Source organism: Scyliorhinus torazame, chromosome 7, assembly GCF_047496885.1.
Source record: "Scyliorhinus torazame isolate Kashiwa2021f chromosome 7, sScyTor2.1, whole genome shotgun sequence".
Taxonomy (NCBI): domain Eukaryota; kingdom Metazoa; phylum Chordata; class Chondrichthyes; order Carcharhiniformes; family Scyliorhinidae; genus Scyliorhinus; species Scyliorhinus torazame.
Window position 1 is genome coordinate 276293416 of NC_092713.1, and position 20232 is coordinate 276313647.

Here is a 20232-nt window from a genome sequence, read left to right on the forward strand (position 1 = left end):
GGGACAGTGGAGGCGACAGAGAGGGGTGCGGGGAGCCCTGGTGGGGTCCCCTATCAGGAACAACCATAGGTTCGCCCCAGGAAGAATGGATGGAGGATTTCAGAGCTGGTACCAGTTGGGAATTAGGAAGGTGGGAGGTTTATTCATAGATGGGACTTTTGCGAGCTTGGGAGCACTGGAGGAAAAGTATAAGTTACCCCAGGGGAATTTCTTGAGATATATGCAGGTGAGGGCGTTTACTAGACAACAGGTGAGGGAATTTTCGCGGCTCCCGACACAGGGGATACAGGACAGGGTGCTTTCAGGGGTGTGGGTCGGAGAGGGCAAGGTGTCAGAGATTTATAGAGAGATGAGGGAAGAGGGGGAGGAGTTGTTGGGCGAACTAAAAAGAAAGTGGGAAGAAGAATTAGGGGAGGAGATAGAGGAGGGTATGTGGGCTGATGCCCTAAGCAGGGTAAATTCCTCTTCCTCATGCGCCAGGCTTAGCCTGATTCAATTTAAGGTGCTACATAGAGCACACATAACGGGGGCAAGATTGAGCAGGTTCTTTGGAGTGGAGGACAAATGTGGGAGGTGTGGCGGGAGCCCGGCAAACCATGCACATATGTTTTGGGCGTGCCCGGCACTGGAAGGGTATTGGAAGGGAGTGACGGGAGTGATTTCGCAGGTGGTGAAGGCCCGGGTCAAATGCAGGCTGGGGGTTAGCTCTATTTGGAGTTGCGGAAGAGCCGGGAGTGCAGGAGGCGAAAGAGGCCGATGTCGTGGCCTTTGCGTCCCTCGTAGCCCGGCGCAGGATCCTACTCATGTGGAAGGAGGCGAAACCCCCCGGACTGGAGGCCTGGGTAAACGACATGGCGGGGTTTATTAAACTGGAGCAGATAAAGTTTGCCCTGAGAGGATCGGCTCAAGGGTTCACCAGGCGGTGGCAGCCATTTCTCGACTACCTAGGGGAACGTTAGAGGGAAGACGGATGACCAGCAGCAGCAACCCAGGGGGGAGGGGGGGGGGGGGTGGAGGGGGGGGGGGAGGCAGTTGAGTATAGGGCAATAGAGTACGAGGTTTTGTTACTTGTATATTATTACTACTATTATTACTATTGTTAAAAAGTTTAAAAATTTCTGTTTTGTTACTGTTATCGTTTCGCTTGTTTTGTAAGCGGGAAAAATGTTGCTCAGGGAAAAAAATTTCAATAAAATATATTTTTTTAAAAAGAATTAAGGGAGGCGACCATATTGGCACCCATCTTCAGAGCCAAATAAAGAGAAACACAATTAGCAACATTTACTGGCGACCTCTGACGGAACTCAACTTAGAAGTGGCCTAACCACTCCGAGAGAACCCAAAATTTGAATTGGAATCCAATTGGAAACAGAATGACCACGAGTGTAAGAACAATACTGATCAAACCTCCGAGATTCGGAAATGTGTTAATGCATGCGTACTAACAGGGATATAAGGTAAACCTGAGAAATTTTGTTGCGTAAAACTGTCGGGAGTTTTGTAGGCCGGAAAATAGCGTAAGCCGTACCCGTGTTGACAGAACCACTTTATCATCCCCTGTTCCAAATTCAGTAGAGAACCTAGATAGAAAAAATGGCAATGAAGGCAATGGAACGCCTTATGAACCCCCAGGAATTTGAAGTCACAGCGACCAGTAGAGTAGGACAGTGTCCCGTATGGGAAAAGGAAATCAGAAAGTACCTCAAAGGGAAAGGATGGCCCCTTTGGAGCGAATTCTGCGCGAATGATGAAACAGGTACCGGGAGCATCGGACATACTTGGTGGGAGAACCTGTCAGAGATCCACAAGAAGAGCTTAGGGAAAGCTCGCAAGCCAATGGCAATTGTGTCCTGCTTGGCACAATTGCGAGGCACAGGAAAGGTCGTTAGGACGCTCCGTCGAGAGATAGAGGAGGGAGACAGAAATAGTGAGGGAGATGTGAGCGAGTTTGAGAAGGAGAATAAAGATTTGAGAGAACAGTTAGCAGTAAGGGACAGAGAGGTGGATGATGCCAAGTGGGCACACCAGTCTTGTCTCACCCATTTGAGTAGTTTTCAGACCCATATGATAAGGCCTACCAGGACACGCAACGTGCAGTCTTGGTAAGACAAGAAACCGAGCAACAGGCAGACAAATTGCAGAAAAAATTCAATGATTTGAAAGCAGCCCTACGAGCGCTCCACACTTCCACGACGGAACAAAGGCAGAGTTCAGTAGATCACGCAAAGTGCTGGAAGCAAATTGCAGAATTGCAATCTTTGCTTTCTGTCCAGAATTGGTTTCAAACTATGTTTGGACACCAATTAAACCAGGAAAACGGCCCCAATTAGCAGGAGTTAAATGAAACTGCCCACAGATACATACATGGGACATGTACGCAAGAAAAACCCAAAAGAGGAAAGCACCCCAACCCCTGACTGAACAGGTAGAACACACCCGCATGAACCCTGTAACCACACACCGTAGGGCCACAGCAGAAGGAAACGCACATTTCCTATATACAACCCCGTTAACCGTGACCCAATTACGGGATGCGTGTGGAAAGATTACACCGTTCCTCCCCACATCAGACCTCCGCCAGTTTTTCGCTAGAGTTAAACAGCAGGCTACCATGTACGGCCTGGACGAAAAGGAGCAAGTGAAGCTCACAGTTTTGAGCCTCGACCCTTCAGTTGTGGCAGCCCTTCCCGACCCACAGAATGTAGGAGGAGGCACATTCCAAGAAATGCACACAGCGATCCTAAATCTGATCGGCTACAACAGAGGAGACCCGGTAGAAGGCCGAAACAAGTGTAGGCAAAAGAAAACAGAGCACCCCACAGCGTTTGCTGGACGCTTGTGGATACATTTTACAGCGGTATTGGGAGAGTTAGCCTGAGCCCATTTGCCCGCAGATAATATGGCCAAATGGACTTGAATCCTAGTCTCTAATGCGACAGAGGCAGGACAGAGAGCTTGCGCAAATTACGACTCCTCAGACGAGGCCCACAACGAGAAATGGGTTTTGAAGAGATTGTCCCGCTCTTGGGAACAATCCGTCCAAGGCAAAACCGCATTTGCAAAACCCGAGGAAGAGCAGGCAGACATGAATCCAGTTAAAGCGCACCAGAACCCCGCATGGGTAAATGAGGGCAGAAACAGCCCACCACAGCCAAAACCCCAGGAATGTTACAACTGTGGACAATTAGGACACTTTGCACGAGAGTGCAACGTGCCCCAAAAGCAGCAGAGAAACCAACAGACAGGCACCCTAAATAAGAATAGGGCAAAGCCAATCCATAGCGTTAGCACCCGTTCAGAGAGCATAGACATGAACGGCACTGACTGACGGTGTTCGGGCTCCCCAACTTGGGTCTGCGACACCCTTTGGGACAAGTCCAGTAGACCGGTCGTAGCAGGCAAAGTCCGGGTACACCCCGTAGAATTTCTTTGGGACACAGGAGGGCCCCGCACCACACTCAATTCCTCCACGATGTTTCAGCGAGACACGTGGCCCACAACAGACACCATCACACTCAGCGGCTTTACAGGTCATTTACAACAAGGACACATCACAGCCCCTGTAGCGATAAAAATAGGGAACATTACAACTAAACACCCCATAGTTTTGGTCGATCTACCCCAGACAGCTGAACACATCCTAGGAATCGACTTTATGAGCTCCCACAACCTCTCTTTTGATCCAGTTAATAAATGTGTATGGAGAATGGCAAAGGCAGCACGAGCCCCCGCCTATCTCACAGTTGGAGACTATGAAAACAGGATTAGCTCAGTAGGAGACTTCTGGTTCGACTCTCGAGCGATTAGTCAGGAAAAACAGGTTAGGGAAGTCCTGCAGCAACACAAAGCAGCATTTGCACGGCACAAGCACGACTGTGGCAAGATAGCTGGCTTGGTAAATATTGCAGGTCCCGACCCCAGACCCCAAAAGCAGTATGGTTTTCCCCAACAGGAGAGGGAGAAATCTCCAAAGTAATAGAGAGTTTGCTTGATCAAGGCGTACTCAGATCAGTAGCCTCCACGAACAACGCACCAATTTGGCCCGTCAGGAAACCCGACGGATCACGGTGACTGACCATTGATTACCGGGAACTGAACAAAGTAACCCCAGCAGCAGCCCCACCATAGCCACGGGTCCCGAGACCATGCTCAAACAGGGACTCCAGTCAAATTTTTTTTTAGTTTTGGACATTAGCAACGGCTTTTGGTCCATTCCATTGGATAAAGCGTGCCAGTCAAATTCGCCTTTACATTCCAGGGACAACAATATACATGGACGTGCCTTCCACAAGGCTTCCACAACACCCCCTCCATTTTCCACCGCCAGCTGGCAAATGGACTAGCAAAATTTTCCCAACCCGATTGTCTGGTCCAGTATGTAGATGACTTGCTATTACAGACAGACACAAAGGGAGAGCACATTTCACTTCTCGCCAAACTCCTAGCACTCCTAAAAGAAATTGGATGTAAAGTCAACCCCAAGAAGGCCCAAATTTTGCAAGAAAAAGTGATTTACTTGGGCACAGTAATCATACATGGTAAACGCGAGGTCGAGCAAAAGAGAATTGGCTCGATCGTCAAATTGCCCCTTCCCCATAATGTCTCAGCCCTCCGGTCATTTTTAGGACTGGTTGGCTACTGCTGAAACCATATCGATGGTTTCGCCACAAAAGCAGCGCCCCTATTTGAACTTCTCAAGAAGCAGGCACCTTGGGAATGGCTTCCACAGCACACGGATGCTGTGGATGCTTTAAAAAAGAGCCCTCAGCACAGCCCCTACACTACAGGTCCCAGATCCACTTTCCCTGTACGCAATCGAAGTTGCAAGCACCGATCGAACCCTTTCGACCGTACTCCTCCAGGAACGCCATGACTAATTATGCCCCGTGGCATACGCCTCACGGGTGTTAGATCCTGTCGAGCAAGGATTTGCTGCCTGCGAAAGGCACCTGCTCGCAGTTTTTAGGGCAGTACAGTACTTCGCCTACATTACAGGACTCAACACCATCACCATTCTCACTGGACAATACTGAGAAAGCAAGCAGGTGCAGGGTTTGAATGTTGATTGGAGCCGCAGCTCCCAGACAAGACCAAAACTGCAAAGCCATTACCATACTAATGTGCCATCTCCGGGGAGAAAAGAGTAACATTTAAGGAAACAATACCAAGGCAGACACCCCGGTGCCAGAGGAGACCAGAACAAAGCAGGCCAACGGCCACCTAGGACACACCCAGCCATCAGAGTACCCACCCCTTTATTGGAGGAAATCGATAGGAACGATTGAGTAATGGCCCAATTAATTGGGGCCAAGTTCAAGGCCCGCCCAAAAGCGGGTGAAGCCCCTTTGGGTATAAGAAGGATCCCCCAAGAGAGAATCGCTCTCTTGGCTCCGGCTCTCACCAAGGTGAGACCTGCCAAAGCTGCATCAGAACAAGTAAGTCCAAGGTCAACGCACGCTACCAGACAGACGCGCCTAGCTGTTATTCCATACCAAATCGACCCCAGCATCCTCAGAACCGAACAACGACCATCGTTCCTCTGACTGAATGGGCGCCTGAAGCTAAGTATAGGCTTTAGCAGTAGTGATAGTTTAGTCTGTAGAGTTTTATGCATGAGTATATTTGACTGTGTGTGTAAATAAATGAGCATTGAGTTTGTACTAACTAACTGGTGTATTGAGTCTTTGATCAGTATTCGGTTTTGAACCTTGTGGCAGAAACGAGAAATACCTGGCGTCTCTAGAGCAAAACGTAATTAGAATTAAGGAAGGCGACCATATTGGCCGCCATCTTCAGAGCCAAATAAAGATGAACACAATTAGCAACAGTCTCATCACTGACCATTGGTCAGGTAACACCACTATCGTCCTCTAGTCTGAAAACCACCAATTACCACAGCTACCTGTTTTCTATTCTTAGGCCAGTTTTTTTTATCCAAGTCGATAATGATCTTCCTATTCCATGAGTAAGCATATAATGTTGTAAGGATATAATGGAGAAAGGATATAATTTTGGAATTGTATAAAACACTTGTGAGGCCACAACTGGAATATTGTGTGCAGTTTTGGTCACCGCATTACAGGAAGGATGTAATTGCTCTGGACAGAGTGCAGAAGAAGTTTACAAGAATGTTGCCAGGGCTAGAAAAATGTAGCTACGAGGAGAGCTTGGATAGGTTCGGGAGGGTTTAAACTAGTTCAGCAGGGGCTTGGGAACCTGAATTGTAGCTCCAGTTTACAGGAGGTTGAGAGTAGTGAGGCCATGAGTAAGGTTTCAAAGTTGCAGGAGTGTACCGGCAGGCAGGAAGGTGGTTTAAAGTGTGTCTTCTGCAATGCCAGGAGCATCCGGAATAAGGTGGGTGAACTTGCGGCATGGGTTGGTACCTGGGACTTCGATGTTGTGGCCATTTCGGAGATATGGATAGAGCAGGGACAGGAATGGTTGTTGCAGGTGCCGGGATTTAGATATTTCAGTAAGCTCAGGGAAGGTGGTAAAAGAGGGGGAGGGGTGGCATTGTTAGTCAAGGACAGTATTACGGTGGCAGAAAGGACGTTTGATGAAGACTCGTCTACTGAGGTAGTATGGGCTGAGGTTAGATACAGGAAAGGAGAGGTTACCCTGTTAGGGGTTTTCTATAGGCCTCCGAAAAGTTCCAGAGATGTAGAGGAGAGGATTGCAAAGATGATTCTGGATAGGAGCGAAAGCAACAGGGTAGTTGTTATGGGGGACTTTAACTTTCCAAATATTGACTGGAACGCTATAGTTTGAGTACTTTAGATGGGTCCGTTTTTGTCCAATGTGTGCAGGAGTGTTTCCTGACACAGTATGTAGATAGGCCAACGAGAGGCGAGGCCATTTTGCATTTGGTACTGTGTAATGAACCAGGACAAGTGTTAGATTTGGAGGTAGATGAGCACTTTGGTGACAGTGACCACAATTCGAATATGTTTACTTTAGTGATGGAAAGGGATAGGTATATACCGCAGGGCAAGAGTTATATCTGGGGGAAAGGCAATTATGATGCGATGAGGCAAGACTTAGGATGCATCGGATGGAGAGGAAAACTGCAGGGGATGGGCACAATGGAAATGTGGAGCTTGTTCAAGGAACAGCTACTGCGTGTCCTTGATAAGTATGTACCTGTCAGGCAGGGAGTAAGTGGTCGAGCAAGGGAACCGTGGTTTACTAAAGCAGTCGAAACACTTGTCAAGAGGAAGAAGGAGGCTTATGTAAAGATGAGACATGAAGGTTCAGTTAGGGCGCTCGGAGTTACAAGTTAGCTAGGAAGGACATAAAGAGAGAGCTATGAAGAGCCAGGAGGGGGCATGAGAAGTCTTTGGCAGGTAGGATCAAGGATAACCCTAAAGCTTTCTATAGATTTGTCAGGAATAAAAGAATGACTCGGGTAAGAGTAGGGCCAGTCAAGGACAGTAGTGGGAAGTTGTGCTTGGAGTCCGAGGAGATAGGAGAGGTGCTAAATGAATATTTTTTGTCAGTATTCACACAGGAAAAAGACAATGTTGTCGAGGAGAACACTGAGATTCAGGCTACTAGACCAGAAGGGCTTGAGGTTCATAAGGAGGAGGTGTTAGCAATTCTGGAAAGTGTGAAAATAGATAAGTCCCCTGGGCCGGATGGATTTTATCCTAGGATTCTCTGGGAAGCTAGGGAGGAGATTGCTGAGCCTTTGGCTTTGATCTTTAAGTCATCTTTGCTACAGGAATATTGCCAGAAGACTGGAGGATAGCAAATGTTGCCCCCTTGTTCAAGAAGGGGAGTAGAGACAACCCCGGTAACTATAGACCAGTGAGCCTTACTTCTGCTGTGGCAGAAATCTTGGATAGGTTTACAAGAGATAGGGTGTATAACCATCTGGAAAGGAATAATTTGATTAGAGATGGTCAACACGGTTTTGTGAAAGTTAGGTCGTGCCTCACAAACCTTATTGAGTTCTTTGAGAAAGTGACCAAACAGGTGGATGAGGGTAAAGCAGTTGATGTGGTTTATATGGATTTCAGTAAAGTGTTTGATAAGGTTCCCCACAGTAGGCTACTGCAGAAAATACGGAAGCATGGGATTCAGGGAGATTTAGCAGTTTGGATCAGAAATTGGCTAGCTGGAAGAAGACAAAGGGCGGTGGTTGATGGGAAGTGTTCAGACTGGAGTCCAGTTACTAGTGGTGGACCACAAGGATCTGTTTTGGGGCCACTGCTGTTTGTCATTTTTATAAATGACCTGGAGGAGGGCGTAGAAGGATGGGTGAGTAAATTTGCAGATGACACTGAAGTTGGTGGAGTTGTGGACAGTGCGGAAGGATGTTACAAGTTACAGAGGGACATAGATAAGCTGCAGCGCTGGACTGAGAGGTGGCAAATGGAGTTTAATGCAGAAAGGTGTGAGGTGATTCATTTTGGAAGGAATAACAGGAAGACAGAGTACTGGGCTAATGGTAAGATTCTTGGCAGTGTGGATGAGCAGAGAGATCTCGGTGTCCATGTACATAGATCCCTGAAAGTTGCCACTCAGGTTGAGAGGGTTGTTAAGAAGGCATACGGTGTGTTAGCTTTTATTGGTAGAGGGATTGAGTTTCGGAGCCATGAGGTCATGTTGCAGCTGTACAAAACTCTGGTGCGGCCGCATTTGGTGTATTGCCTGCAATTCTGGTCGCCGCATTATAGGTAGGATGTGGAAGCATTGGAAAGGGTGTAGAGGAGATTTACCAGAATGTTGCCTGGTATGGAGGGAAGATCTTATGAGGAAAGGCTGAGGGACTTGAGGCTGTTTTCGTTAGAGAGAAGAAGGTTAAGAGGTGACTTAATTGAGGCATACAAGATGATCAGAGGATTAGATAGGGTGAACAGTGAGAGCCTTTTTCCTCGGATGGTGATGTCTAGCACGAGGGGACATAGCTTTGAATTGAGGGGAGATAGATATAAGACAGATGTCAGAGGTAGGTTCTTTACTCAGAGAGTAGTAAGGGCGTGGAACGCCCAGCCTGCAACAGTAGTGGACTCGCCAACACTAAGGGCATTCAAATGGTCATTGGATAGACATATGGACGATAAGGGAATAGTGTAGATGGGCTTTAGAGTGGTTTCACAGGTCGGCGCAACATCGAGGGCCGAAGGGCCTGTACTGCGCTGTTATGTTCTATGTTCTATGTTCTACGTTGGGGTTATTTTCCTTGGAACAAAAAAGGCTGAGGGGTGACTTAATTAAGGTGTACAAAATTACGAAGGGGACAGATAGAGTGGATCAAATCATTTCCGTTGGTGGAGAATTCTGGTACCAGGAGACATAGATTCGGCAGACGGTGTTGAGGGCACATGAGGAAGAATGTTTTAACGCAGAGGGTAGTGGGTGTCTGGAATTCGCTGCCCAAGTTGGTGGTGGAGGCAGAGATCCTAAACTCTTTTAAAAAGTACTTGTTCTGTAAGATACACGGCTATGGATCGGGTACAGGAAGGTGAGATTAGAAAGGGCACCTGGGTGTCACCGGGCTGGCATAGACACGATGGGCCGAATGGCTTCCTTCTGTGCTGTAACTTTTCTATGATTCTGAGTCACAATTTTGTTAATTGGCCTTTTATATGGTACTTTGTCAGACACTTTCTTAAAATTCATTTGCACAACATCCATTGCATTCCCTTCGTCAATCTTCTGTTTTACTGCATCATGAAATTTAAATTAGATTGGTCAAGCATGATCTGCCTTTTAAGTATCCTTGCTAGCTATCCTTAGTTAACTAAAATCGCTCCAAGTGCTCTCTTTCTTCTTCCGTCCTGCTCTGAATTTCCATGCTAGTCAAATTGCCATTAATAAAGTACTGTTTCTCATCACTTTCCATCTCAATATTATAAGTGGATAATAAGTCCACTTATTCAGTGATGTGCTATCGGCTATAATGCACTGTTTGTAAATCCATAGCACAACAGTTCTCATCAGTCAGTACTGTTTGGTACTTAGTTGACACTTAATTGAAGTATGCTGAATAAGATACAAAGCACTGGCTGGTGCAGTTAATGGACATATTATAGCTGGTGCAAAATCATAAAGTTACATCAAGTCCACAACTTAGAAGCAAGCCATTTTGCGCATGGTGTTTATGCCAACATTTATGCCTACTTGTGACACTAATAAAGATTATTATTTTTCTTTGTTTCCTGTTTTGTAGTCAGCTTGCTATCTATTCTGCTGTTATCCCGACTGCACATGCTCATGAGTTTACTATGTGACACCTTCGCATAAGCCTTTTGAAAAGTCAAATAAATTACATCTATAATAATAATAATATTTATTAGTGTCACAAGTAGGCTTACATTACCATTGCAATGAAGTTACTGTGACAACCCCCGAGTTGCCACATTCCAGCGCCTGTTCGGGTACACTGAGGGAGAATTCAGAATGTCCAATTCACCTAACAAGCACAGCTTTCGGGACTTGTGGGAGGAAACCGGAGCACCCGGAGGAAACCAACGCAGGGAGAACAAGCAGACTCCGCACAGACAGTGGCCCAAGTCGGGAATCGAACCTGGGACCTGGACGCTGTGAAGCAACAGTGTTACCGTGCCTTCCTACTGAATAACCACTGTCTACTCTTACAATAATACATCACCCAATCCCCAATCCTTCTTCTTTCATTATTCTTTCTCGTGCTATTAGGTAATTTGGACATTCTGAAGTCTCCCTCTGTGTACCCGAAGAGGCGCCGGAGTGTGGCAACTAGGGGATTTTCACAGTATGTTGATCTGGATCTTGCCCACATTGCTGTACAGACAATTGAATTTTTTTTTCTTTTCAATTTTTACCCCCCCTATTAAGGGGCAATTTACTGTGGACAATCCATCTACCCTGCACATCTTTGAATTGCAGAGGCGAGACCCATGCAGACACGGGGCGAATGTGCAAACTCCACACTGACAGTGACCTGGGGCTGGGATCGACCCAGGTCCTTGGCGCAGTGAGGCAGAAGTGCTAACCACTGCATCACCATGCCACCTGAATTTCATGTTTTTATTAGTTATTCCATTCACTTTCTGTTTAATAGTCATTTTAGACCTATGCTTGATCACTGGGCCAGATCCTTCAATATGAACTTTACCCTTATCTTTACCTTGATCCCATTCCAGATCAGGTGGAGATCATCACAGTGAAACAGTTCCTCCCTGGCGCAGTACGAAATGGACCCAACCCCTCTCCACCAACTCCCCACAAGTCTTTAAGCCATCTGTCTATCCCTGTGTCAATTAGCTTGTTTCGAGTAGTAACCTTGAGATTATCACCCGTGAAATCCTATTTTTAAATTTATTTCCGAACTTCTGATATTCTCTTCACCATTGTCTGAACTAATGATAACTGAACCTCTACCTTCCATTTCCAAATCCTTCTCCACTTGCTCGGAGAAGTCCTACCCACAGGCACCAGGTAGGGAGCACACTCTCCTGAAAACTCAGTCACAAGAGCAGAGGACACCTTCACCCTAATTATTGAATTTGCTCTGCCGACAACGTTTTTACTTTTCTCCCCTTCTGTTGGACCAGGCACTGTCTAAGTCGGGGGCGGGACCCGGGACGCTTCTAACTATGCCGGCTGCAAGCGGCCTTCAAAATGGCCACGAGCATATTTTTAAAACGTGGCTGCGCCTGCGCAGGGTTTTGCGCGTGCGCACCAATGAGCGGGCACGCATGCGCAGTGCTGCCACATTTTTAAAAATCTGGTCGCAGCCTTTTTGAGGGCCATTCACAGCCGGCATTGTTAAAAGCCGGTTGCCAAAGGGTCGGGGAGAATGATGTGATTGGTTGCTTTCTGAACTTTGATGCTGATGGAGGGGAAGTCTCTTACTCCAAGAATGATGAGTGATCCAACGATGATTTCACTGCCGCTGTAACTTCAACCAACAGATGTCAACTTTTTTAATCTTGATTTTTAAACATTCCAAAACAAAGTGCCTGCAGGTCGTATTTGGAAGCTTTATCAATTAATTGATTTTTAAGAGTCTTTTATTTTTATACATTTTTACTTGTAATGTTTAGGTGAAATGCGGTGAACCTCCAGGTTCTAGAGAATGAAAACATTTTCAGTTTCTGCATTTTTTGCCTGTAAAATGTTATCAAATAAACCCCCCCTCCCCATAACTTGTAAAGAAAAAAGCTGGCTGCTGCGGCTGTCGCCCTCGAATTTGCGCAATCGGAGACGCAGAACATTAAAAAAAAAATTCAATGTAATCTTTCTGCCTGAAGGGAGGCAGAGAGCAGGTCACGCCGCCCTGAACATCGACATCATGTGCTTTGGGCGCGATTGCGATTCCTCCATTTTGTCAGCAGCAAACAAGATACGAGAAAATGGTGGGTTGCGAAGGTCAACTGTGGTGGGCTGCGAAGGCCGGCCGGCGTGGGTCGCAAAGGTCGGCCAGCGTGGGTCGCAAAGGTCGGCCAGATTGGGCCGCGAAGGTCGGCCGGCGTGGGTCGCAAAGATCGGCTGGCGTGGGTCGCGAAGGTCAGCTGGCGTGGGTCGCGAAGATCGACCAGGTTGGGTCCAGAAGGTTGGCCGATTGGTAAAAATGGGTCTCCGGAAAAAAAGTTTGTAAAATCACTGTGTTAGACTGTCTCCGGCTTCATGGCTAGCATTCTGACCTTCCTCTCTCCACTACTGAGGTATAGTTGTCATATCGTTGAACTGGTGATGCAGAGGCAAAAAAACTCAGCACCGTGCTCTCGCAAACACATACCCACCCCTGGCCTGCTGCAAAGCTCCAGTGAAGTTTGTTTGTTTATAGCCCATATATTGCTTTTATCAATGCAAAAACTTTTCCCCTTCCCCACCCCCTACTTCCCACACCGGACTATCTGTCTCTTGTTCTTAAATTTGCTTCATCTTTGTTGCAGTCTCTCCCAGCTACAGTATAATATCCGACACATTTTTCCCTCTCTTTTAGTTCCAATGAAGAGTCAAATAGACTTGAGACCTTAACTCTCTTTTCTCTCCCTAAGATGCTGCCAGACCTGCTGAGTTTTTTCAATGTTCTCTGTTTTTGTTTCAGATTCCAGCATCTGCAGTATTTTACTTATTTAAGTAATGCAGAGGCCCAGACTAATGGACTGAGGACAGGGGTTCAAATCCCACCACGCCAGTTGGTGGAATTTAAATTCAATTAATAAAATTGGAACATAAAGCTAATCTCAGTAATAAGACCATAAGACCACTCGGCCCATCGAGTCTGCTCCGCCATTCAATCGATTCATTCAATAAAGTAATGGTGACCATGAAGCTATCATCAATTGTCATAGAAACCCATGTGCTTCACTGATACCCTTTATGAAAAGAAATCTGCCATTATTACCTGTTAAGATCTACACGTAACTCCAGGCCCACTTCAACGTGGTTGATTCTTAACTGCTCTCAGTTCAAGGGAAATTAGGGATGGGAATAAATGCTGGCTTTGCCAATGGAGCTCACATCCCAGGAAAGAATAAAGGGGCCTTCAGCCTTATTCTGAATGCTAGCAAACATATTTTTGTACCTGTTGAAACAAGGCAGTATCTGCAGGATCGCCTTCTCTAAGTTTCCTGCCCTTATTGACTGACAGCTACATTTTTCCCAATCTACATGTGTGCTTTCGTCTGAGGTGTTATTGTACCCTGCAGAAAAATATCTAGAAATTCCTTCTCCTTCCTAATACATCAGTGGCTAATTTGTGCTTCAGTTCAATGTCTCTGAACTGGGGTAAGTCAAGGCAGAGACATTTCCCACGGATGTGGCAATCCAGTACAACCTTGCTGTGCAGCCAACCTCCACATATCATAGTGCTGGCAAATGACCTGCACTGCCATGGTGTGAGGGGTTTGAGTCATTGGTGGGACTGAGTTGTTGTTCTTTACTACATTTGGATGGTGAGAATACTGGATACTGACAACTGGAAATGAAATATTACCACTAAACGTACCTTGAGAAAAGTATCTGGAAAAACAAATAAGTTATTTTAATTTTAATTTTTTAACCAACCTTGCATTCCAGGCTGCTTCTCTTAACTTGTTCATGGAACCCAAGTATTGCTTGCTGACTTCCCAAAATGTCAAATTCCTCTTGGGTTCTCCATTTTTCTTTGCGCCAGTTGTTTGAGTTTAATTTATGGTCTTCCTCTTCTTCTGCTCCATTCTTTGTAACATCTGTGACCGTAAAATCAAACTCCACTGGTTCTGTCAACTTCTGAAAGCTACAAGGTGCATTCATCATTTGTAAGATCTCTTTTAACCCAAAAAAGTCATCATCCTCTTCTGATGAAGATGCTGCTGCTTTAAATTGATGTTCTCCACCTGAGAGAGCAGTAAAACTGTGAGTTCTTGGGAACAGCGCTGAGCAACTGTCGTAGGATAAGTACGAGTAGAGGCCGGAGCTGGATGATGTGTGTCTGCTGTGGTTGGATGCATTCTCTTGTGTATCAGATTGCACTTGTCTCTGAAAAAGGCAGGAAGAGTTCGATAGATCCAGGCCTGAATCTTCTGACTGACTCCTCCCAAACAACGACGACGTTTGCTTAGGTTGGCAAGAACCAATATCTAGATCATCTGGAATCACGGCTTTCGCTTTATCAGTTTTTCCTTTCTTACCTGAAATGAAATTATTCACAAAAGTTACTGGCCAGAAAATATTTTTTATATAAGTGGAACATAGCTGCCTTAATAGCTTACTGCACACATGTATCACCTGATATGATGCTGAAGCATCAAAGTCTCAGGCTGGGCTGAGTTAACTGATCTCTGCAGTGTAGCAGATAGGATGCTACAAGCGGGCCTCAGGTCTCCTCTGCTAAAGAAGGGTGATAAAACATCCCTTCCAAATTGTTGTACATTGTTGGATGTCCATGTGCAAGAGGAAAAAAATCAGGTTTATTCATTACCTGAATAGCCATTTGTCTTGGATCAATGAACTGTGCCTGTAATTCCTAATTTTGCTGTCAATTTTCCTTGTTTGATTTGCAGAGAGAGTGAATAAGAGAATGGAGCAAAGGGCATCGCTACATCGTTTTGGGTCGGGTAAAGAGCAGACATAATGTTATTCATGAAGCGTCACGATTGTTTGGAACATACTGCATGGAGCAAAGGGTCTTTTCCTGCCTCTTGTTATTTGTATATATCTAGTGACAAGGGACAAATGGTGGATGGGAATTTCAAAGAAAGCCTTTAATTTATCCATCACTTTTCATAATCTAAGAATGTCTCAAGTGCTTCTCACTCAATGAAGCGCTTTCTGAAGTTTTTCTTTAATTCTTTTATTGGATGTGGGTATCATTGGCAACGTCAGTATTTGTTGACCACCCCTAGTTTACCTTGAATTATGTGGCTAAACCATTTCAGAAGGCAAGTAAGAGTCAACCACATTAATGTGGACCTGATATCAATGTGGACCAATCCAGGTAAGGGTGACAATTCCCTTCCTCAAGTACATTTATGATTCAGACGGGTTTTTACGACAATCATTGCTGAGGCTAACTTTCAATTCAAAGTTTTATTGATTGATTTTAAATTCTACCAGTTGCCATGCTGGGATTTTAACCCCAGAACATTAGCTTGGTGCTCAGGATCCTACTGCAGTGATATTACCACTACGTTGTCATAATGGTGTTGGTTACAGAACACATGTCTTCAAAGGAAACTGTCACAGTTTTCTGTATGGTAAGAGCATGTCCTTATTAATTACTTGTAACTATATACAAATATACAGCAAAGGGTACAGACATGGAGCAATAGCCAGCTCTAGATCTTAAACATCTCTGTTCAAGATGTGGAGATGCCGGCGTTGGACTGGGGTGAGCACAGTACGAAGTCATACAACACCAGGTTAAAGTCTAACAGGTTTGTTTCGATGTCACTAGCTTTCGGAGCGCTGCTCCTTCCTCAGGTGAATGTTCAACACCACACTGACCCTAGGTCTGGACCTTGTACTTATATCACTGCGCGGGCGATACTATACTCAGGACGCAATTCAGCAGACTCGTTGCACCCGGCTTGGTGTCTGAATGAGGCCGTTGAATCTCACAAGATTTAAATATGCATTTGCATGATTCTTCCTGCACCTGCGATCTAACAGCCCCGCCTGGAAGACCTCGCCACACCGCCATTTAGTAATGGTTTCATCAAAAATAGACCAGTTGTAATGGCACCATTGTCGTAGTTGGAGGACTGCTGAGTGTGTGGCTAAGGCTCAGACTTTCACAGTTTGCCAAAGTGACCTGTTCTATTGCAGTGGAAGCATTGAGGACACTAATCTCTCCTGTCAGTGTGCTTAGCACCGCAATGTAAAGGTCACTCAGGCGGTTCAGGAATTGTTTTCCCTGACTTGGAATGTTCCTGCGTCTTTGGGGTTTTATTAACTAGAGTGAGGTTTGGCTTCTGCCCCATGTTGTATTCTCCTCCCTTAGGATTGTCCTGGGTTGCTCACGTAGCTCAGGCAATCTGACTATTTGGATTGCCTTATCTACAGTAAGAGCATCTTTAACTTGTCGGAGGTCAGAGAATGAACAACATACACACCCACGAACAACATTCACGATTCTGTCTCAGGTGAGCTCAGACTTTAGGGGCTGGTTTAGCACAGGGCTAAATCGCTGGCTTTGAAAGCAGACCAAGGCAGGCCAGCAGCACGGTTCAATTCCTGTACCAGCCTCCCCGAACAGGTGCCGGAATGTGGCGACTAGGGGCTTTTCACAGTAACTTCATTTGAAGCCTACTTGTGACAATAAGTGATTTTCATTTCATTTCACTTTAAATCTCCATATGCACAACTTTCTGCCATTGATCAACAGGTTCCCCAGGCAAGTTGGACTCTCTGATTGAAGTTAACTCTTTCTGCTATTTTGTTAGATCTCAAGTTCAAATAAACGTAAAAGGATTTTAAATCCTTCCCAAATTTGATGACATTTGTGCAATTATGTTTTCTGCAATTGGTCCCACTGAATAAAGAAGTGTGTGTTCACGTGTTCCTCTTCTGATTATTTTATTTGAACCTGAAGCAATACTGTATCTTAAAAATATTTTCCTCCAACGACTCCAATGTCGTACTGGCCCAGACCTTGGGTGAGTCCCAGTGAAGTTGGAAGTGTGAAATTGTGATTCACATTGAAGATGTTTTATAATAATAATCTTTATTAGTGTCACAAGTAGGCTTACATTAACACTGCAATGAAGTTACTATGAAAATCCCCTACTCGCCACACTCCGGTGCCTGTTCGGGTACTCTGAGGGAGAATTCAGAATGTCCAATTCACCGAACAAGCACATCTTTTGGAGGAAACTGGAGTACCCGGAGGAAACCCCCGCAGATACAGGGAGAACGTGCAGACTACCACACACACAGTGACACAAACCGTGAATGGAACCCGGGTCCCTGGCGCTGTGAATCAACAGTGCTAACAACTGATACTGTGCCGCCCTTTTTAAGTTGGGTGCAGCTTTAAGAGTTTACAGGATTACAAGATGCCGTTGCCTTTCACTGCAGAACAATGGATCTCCCGCACTTGCCGGCTGTGGCAGGCTTCACGAAACGTGCGCTTCTGGAAGAAGAATTGTCAACAATGGCTGCATGGGCCGGCTGTCCACTGATCAGTGATGAAGCACTGTGAGCAGTGAGGCCTTTAAATTAACCGCAGGCTTGCTGTTTCAGGATTCAGACAGTTGTAAGGTTCCAGAGAGTTAGTTACTAAGTTTGTTTTTCTTTTCAACTCAGAGGTCAGGCGTTAAGGCTTGTGGCCGAGGATCAGGATTCACAACGGGTTTTGTTCAAAAGATGCCTCTTGTAAAAGGGGCTTCCCAGGACTCGCTGCAGCCTGGGAGTGAAAAGGATTTATCTCCCTCCGATTCTGCTCTCTGAAGTTGAGCTTCCAAAGCACATTTAATGGAGTCTTTTGCTGCAGATAAAAACTCTGACTTTAGCTTCCAAGCTGTTCTGTCTGGAGATTTTCTGGCAAATTTTCCTCAGCCTTTGTGACTTCAGTTGAGAGCTTCTTTCCGTTCAGAATCCATTCAAGACTTTATTTTCCTTAATTTTTCAGAATTCCTGTGAGGTCGGGGGGTTTTCATCCTGAACTGACACCATGTTGTAATGGTGTGGATTACAGAATGTATCTGTTGAGGAAGCCTTCATAGTCTTCTGTATGTTAACAGTGAGTCTTTATTAACAACTTTTAACTGTACACATATTATATAGGTATGGAGCTATCTCCATCTCTAAATCTTAACACATCTCTGTTCATCACCACACTGAGATGAATTCTGGATTGAGTCCCGTCTTACATCATTGTGTATGCAGCAATGTACACATTCCCACATTAACCCTGTACATACCAGGCCGTTATATTACATACACCACTGTCTCTGCCTGGATATACTAACTGTTGTAATGTAGGAACCCAGAGCAGTCAATTATGCAGAGAGTGAGGTCCGTCAAATAGCAATGAGATAAATAACCAATTGAATATTTCTAGAGATGTTGGTTGAGGGTTATACGTTGACCTGGAAGTTGAGAGAATCCTGCTGAGCTTCTTGTTTTTATGTGTTTTTTACATCGACTTGAGACAGCAGGCAACATTTTGAAAAGTGGTCACCTCCAACAATACAGCAACATTTCAGTACTGCACAGAAATCTAAGTTTCAAGTACTTCAGCAGGGCTTAAGCCCGTGGTCTTCTTACTCAGGAATCAACAGCTGAAAAATTGGAACGTTTTTCAATTTTTTCTTGGGCATTGGGTTCTACTGAAAAATGGTGCAGATTGCTGAGAAAGATTCTAAATGCAATGTGTATTCTAAGGCTCAGATTGCCGCTCTCAAATCAGGTGCGCAGAGACAGGCAAATTCCCTGTTCTATGAATCTGACCTTTAAAAATGGGTGCCTGCAGTTGGAATTTTTGTCCCAGGGAAGATTGGATTGGAGGTAAGCCCTGAGCCCTGCAGTCATAGAATTTACAGTGCAGAAGGAGGCCATTCGGCCCATCAAGTCACCACTGGCACCCTACACAAGCCCACGCCTCCACCCTGCCCCAGTAACCCCATCCAACCTTTTTGGACACTAAGTGCAATTTATCATGGCCAATCCACCTAACCTGCACATCTTTGGACTGTGGGAGGAAACCGGAGCACCTGGAGGAAACCCACGCAGACACGGGGGGTGGGATTCTCCAAGCCTCCGTGCCGAAGTCGCGATCAGCGCGAGGGAAGGGAATGGCCGTCAAACCCAAGAGCAGGTCTGACGCCGCTCCCGTGATTCTCCGGTCCCCGGAGAATCACCGCCAATCGCACGCGTGCGGTCGAAGCGGAGCCAGTCGAGGGCCATTGAAAGAGACCCCGGCAGCGATTCACCGAGTGCAGCTGGCCGAGTTCCCGACAGCGTGCTTCTCTCATGTTTCCACCCAGCGGGAACTCGCCGTGAGTCCGCGGCCACCCTGGTGGGTTCGGGGGATCATACACCGGGGGGGGGGGGGCTTCCAGGACGGCCAGCTACCGATCGGGGGCCACCGATCCGCTGGCGCATGCGATTTGGGGGGGGGGGGGGGCCCTATGTTTTTGGTGCAGGTCCGCGGTGTGGATTGGCCATGTCATGTGGGGCGGCCGACACAGGCCGCTGTTGTGCTAATGCGCAGACCCCGACCGGAAGTGCAGGGCCCCGTATCGGCAGCTGTGAGGAACACTCCAGGGCGCTGCTAGCCCCCTGCACATCGGAGAATCACCTTGGACGTTCTCCAGGTAAGTCCACAGTGATTCTCGCGCATTTTTCACGGGCGTGGAGACATAGCCCCATTATTGGAGAATCCCGCCCGGGTGTCCTCTGGAATGAGTGCAGAAGTTGCCAGGTGAGGAGGTAGGCTGAGCAGACGTCTCGGCTCTGTGTTCGGCACTTTAAGTAGCGTAAAAAAAAAAGATTAAATCAAGAAACAGCCCTCCAGCCTTCACTCCTCACCCACTCAACCACAAACACTCCCCTTGTCCCATACATGCCATTTCATGTATGGGACCTCATGTCCCCCCACCCACCACACATCCCCGAATATCACACTTGCCAATCCATTGCTATCTACACCCCCCCAAAGCCCCTCATACTACCCATGCTCCCGACATCCTCATGGCACTTTATAGCCATATGATGACTCATGCCAACTCATGACCCCCCACCCACTACCTTATACCTTTATCCCCTTCATGCCAACTTGATAGTTCCTTGACAGCTCTGTGATAAATTTGACAG

General features: G+C 46.3%; 1 protein-coding gene across 1 annotated transcript in view; it reads right to left on the bottom strand.

Moving 5' to 3' along the window:
• Positions 1-20232, bottom strand: part of LOC140427055 (uncharacterized) — a 50840-nt gene that overhangs the window by 23990 nt on the left and 6618 nt on the right. The window contains exon 2 of the mRNA XM_072512507.1: positions 14002-14606. Coding sequence (XP_072368608.1) covers positions 14002-14606 — 605 coding nt within the window. The remainder of the gene's footprint in view (positions 1-14001; positions 14607-20232) is intronic.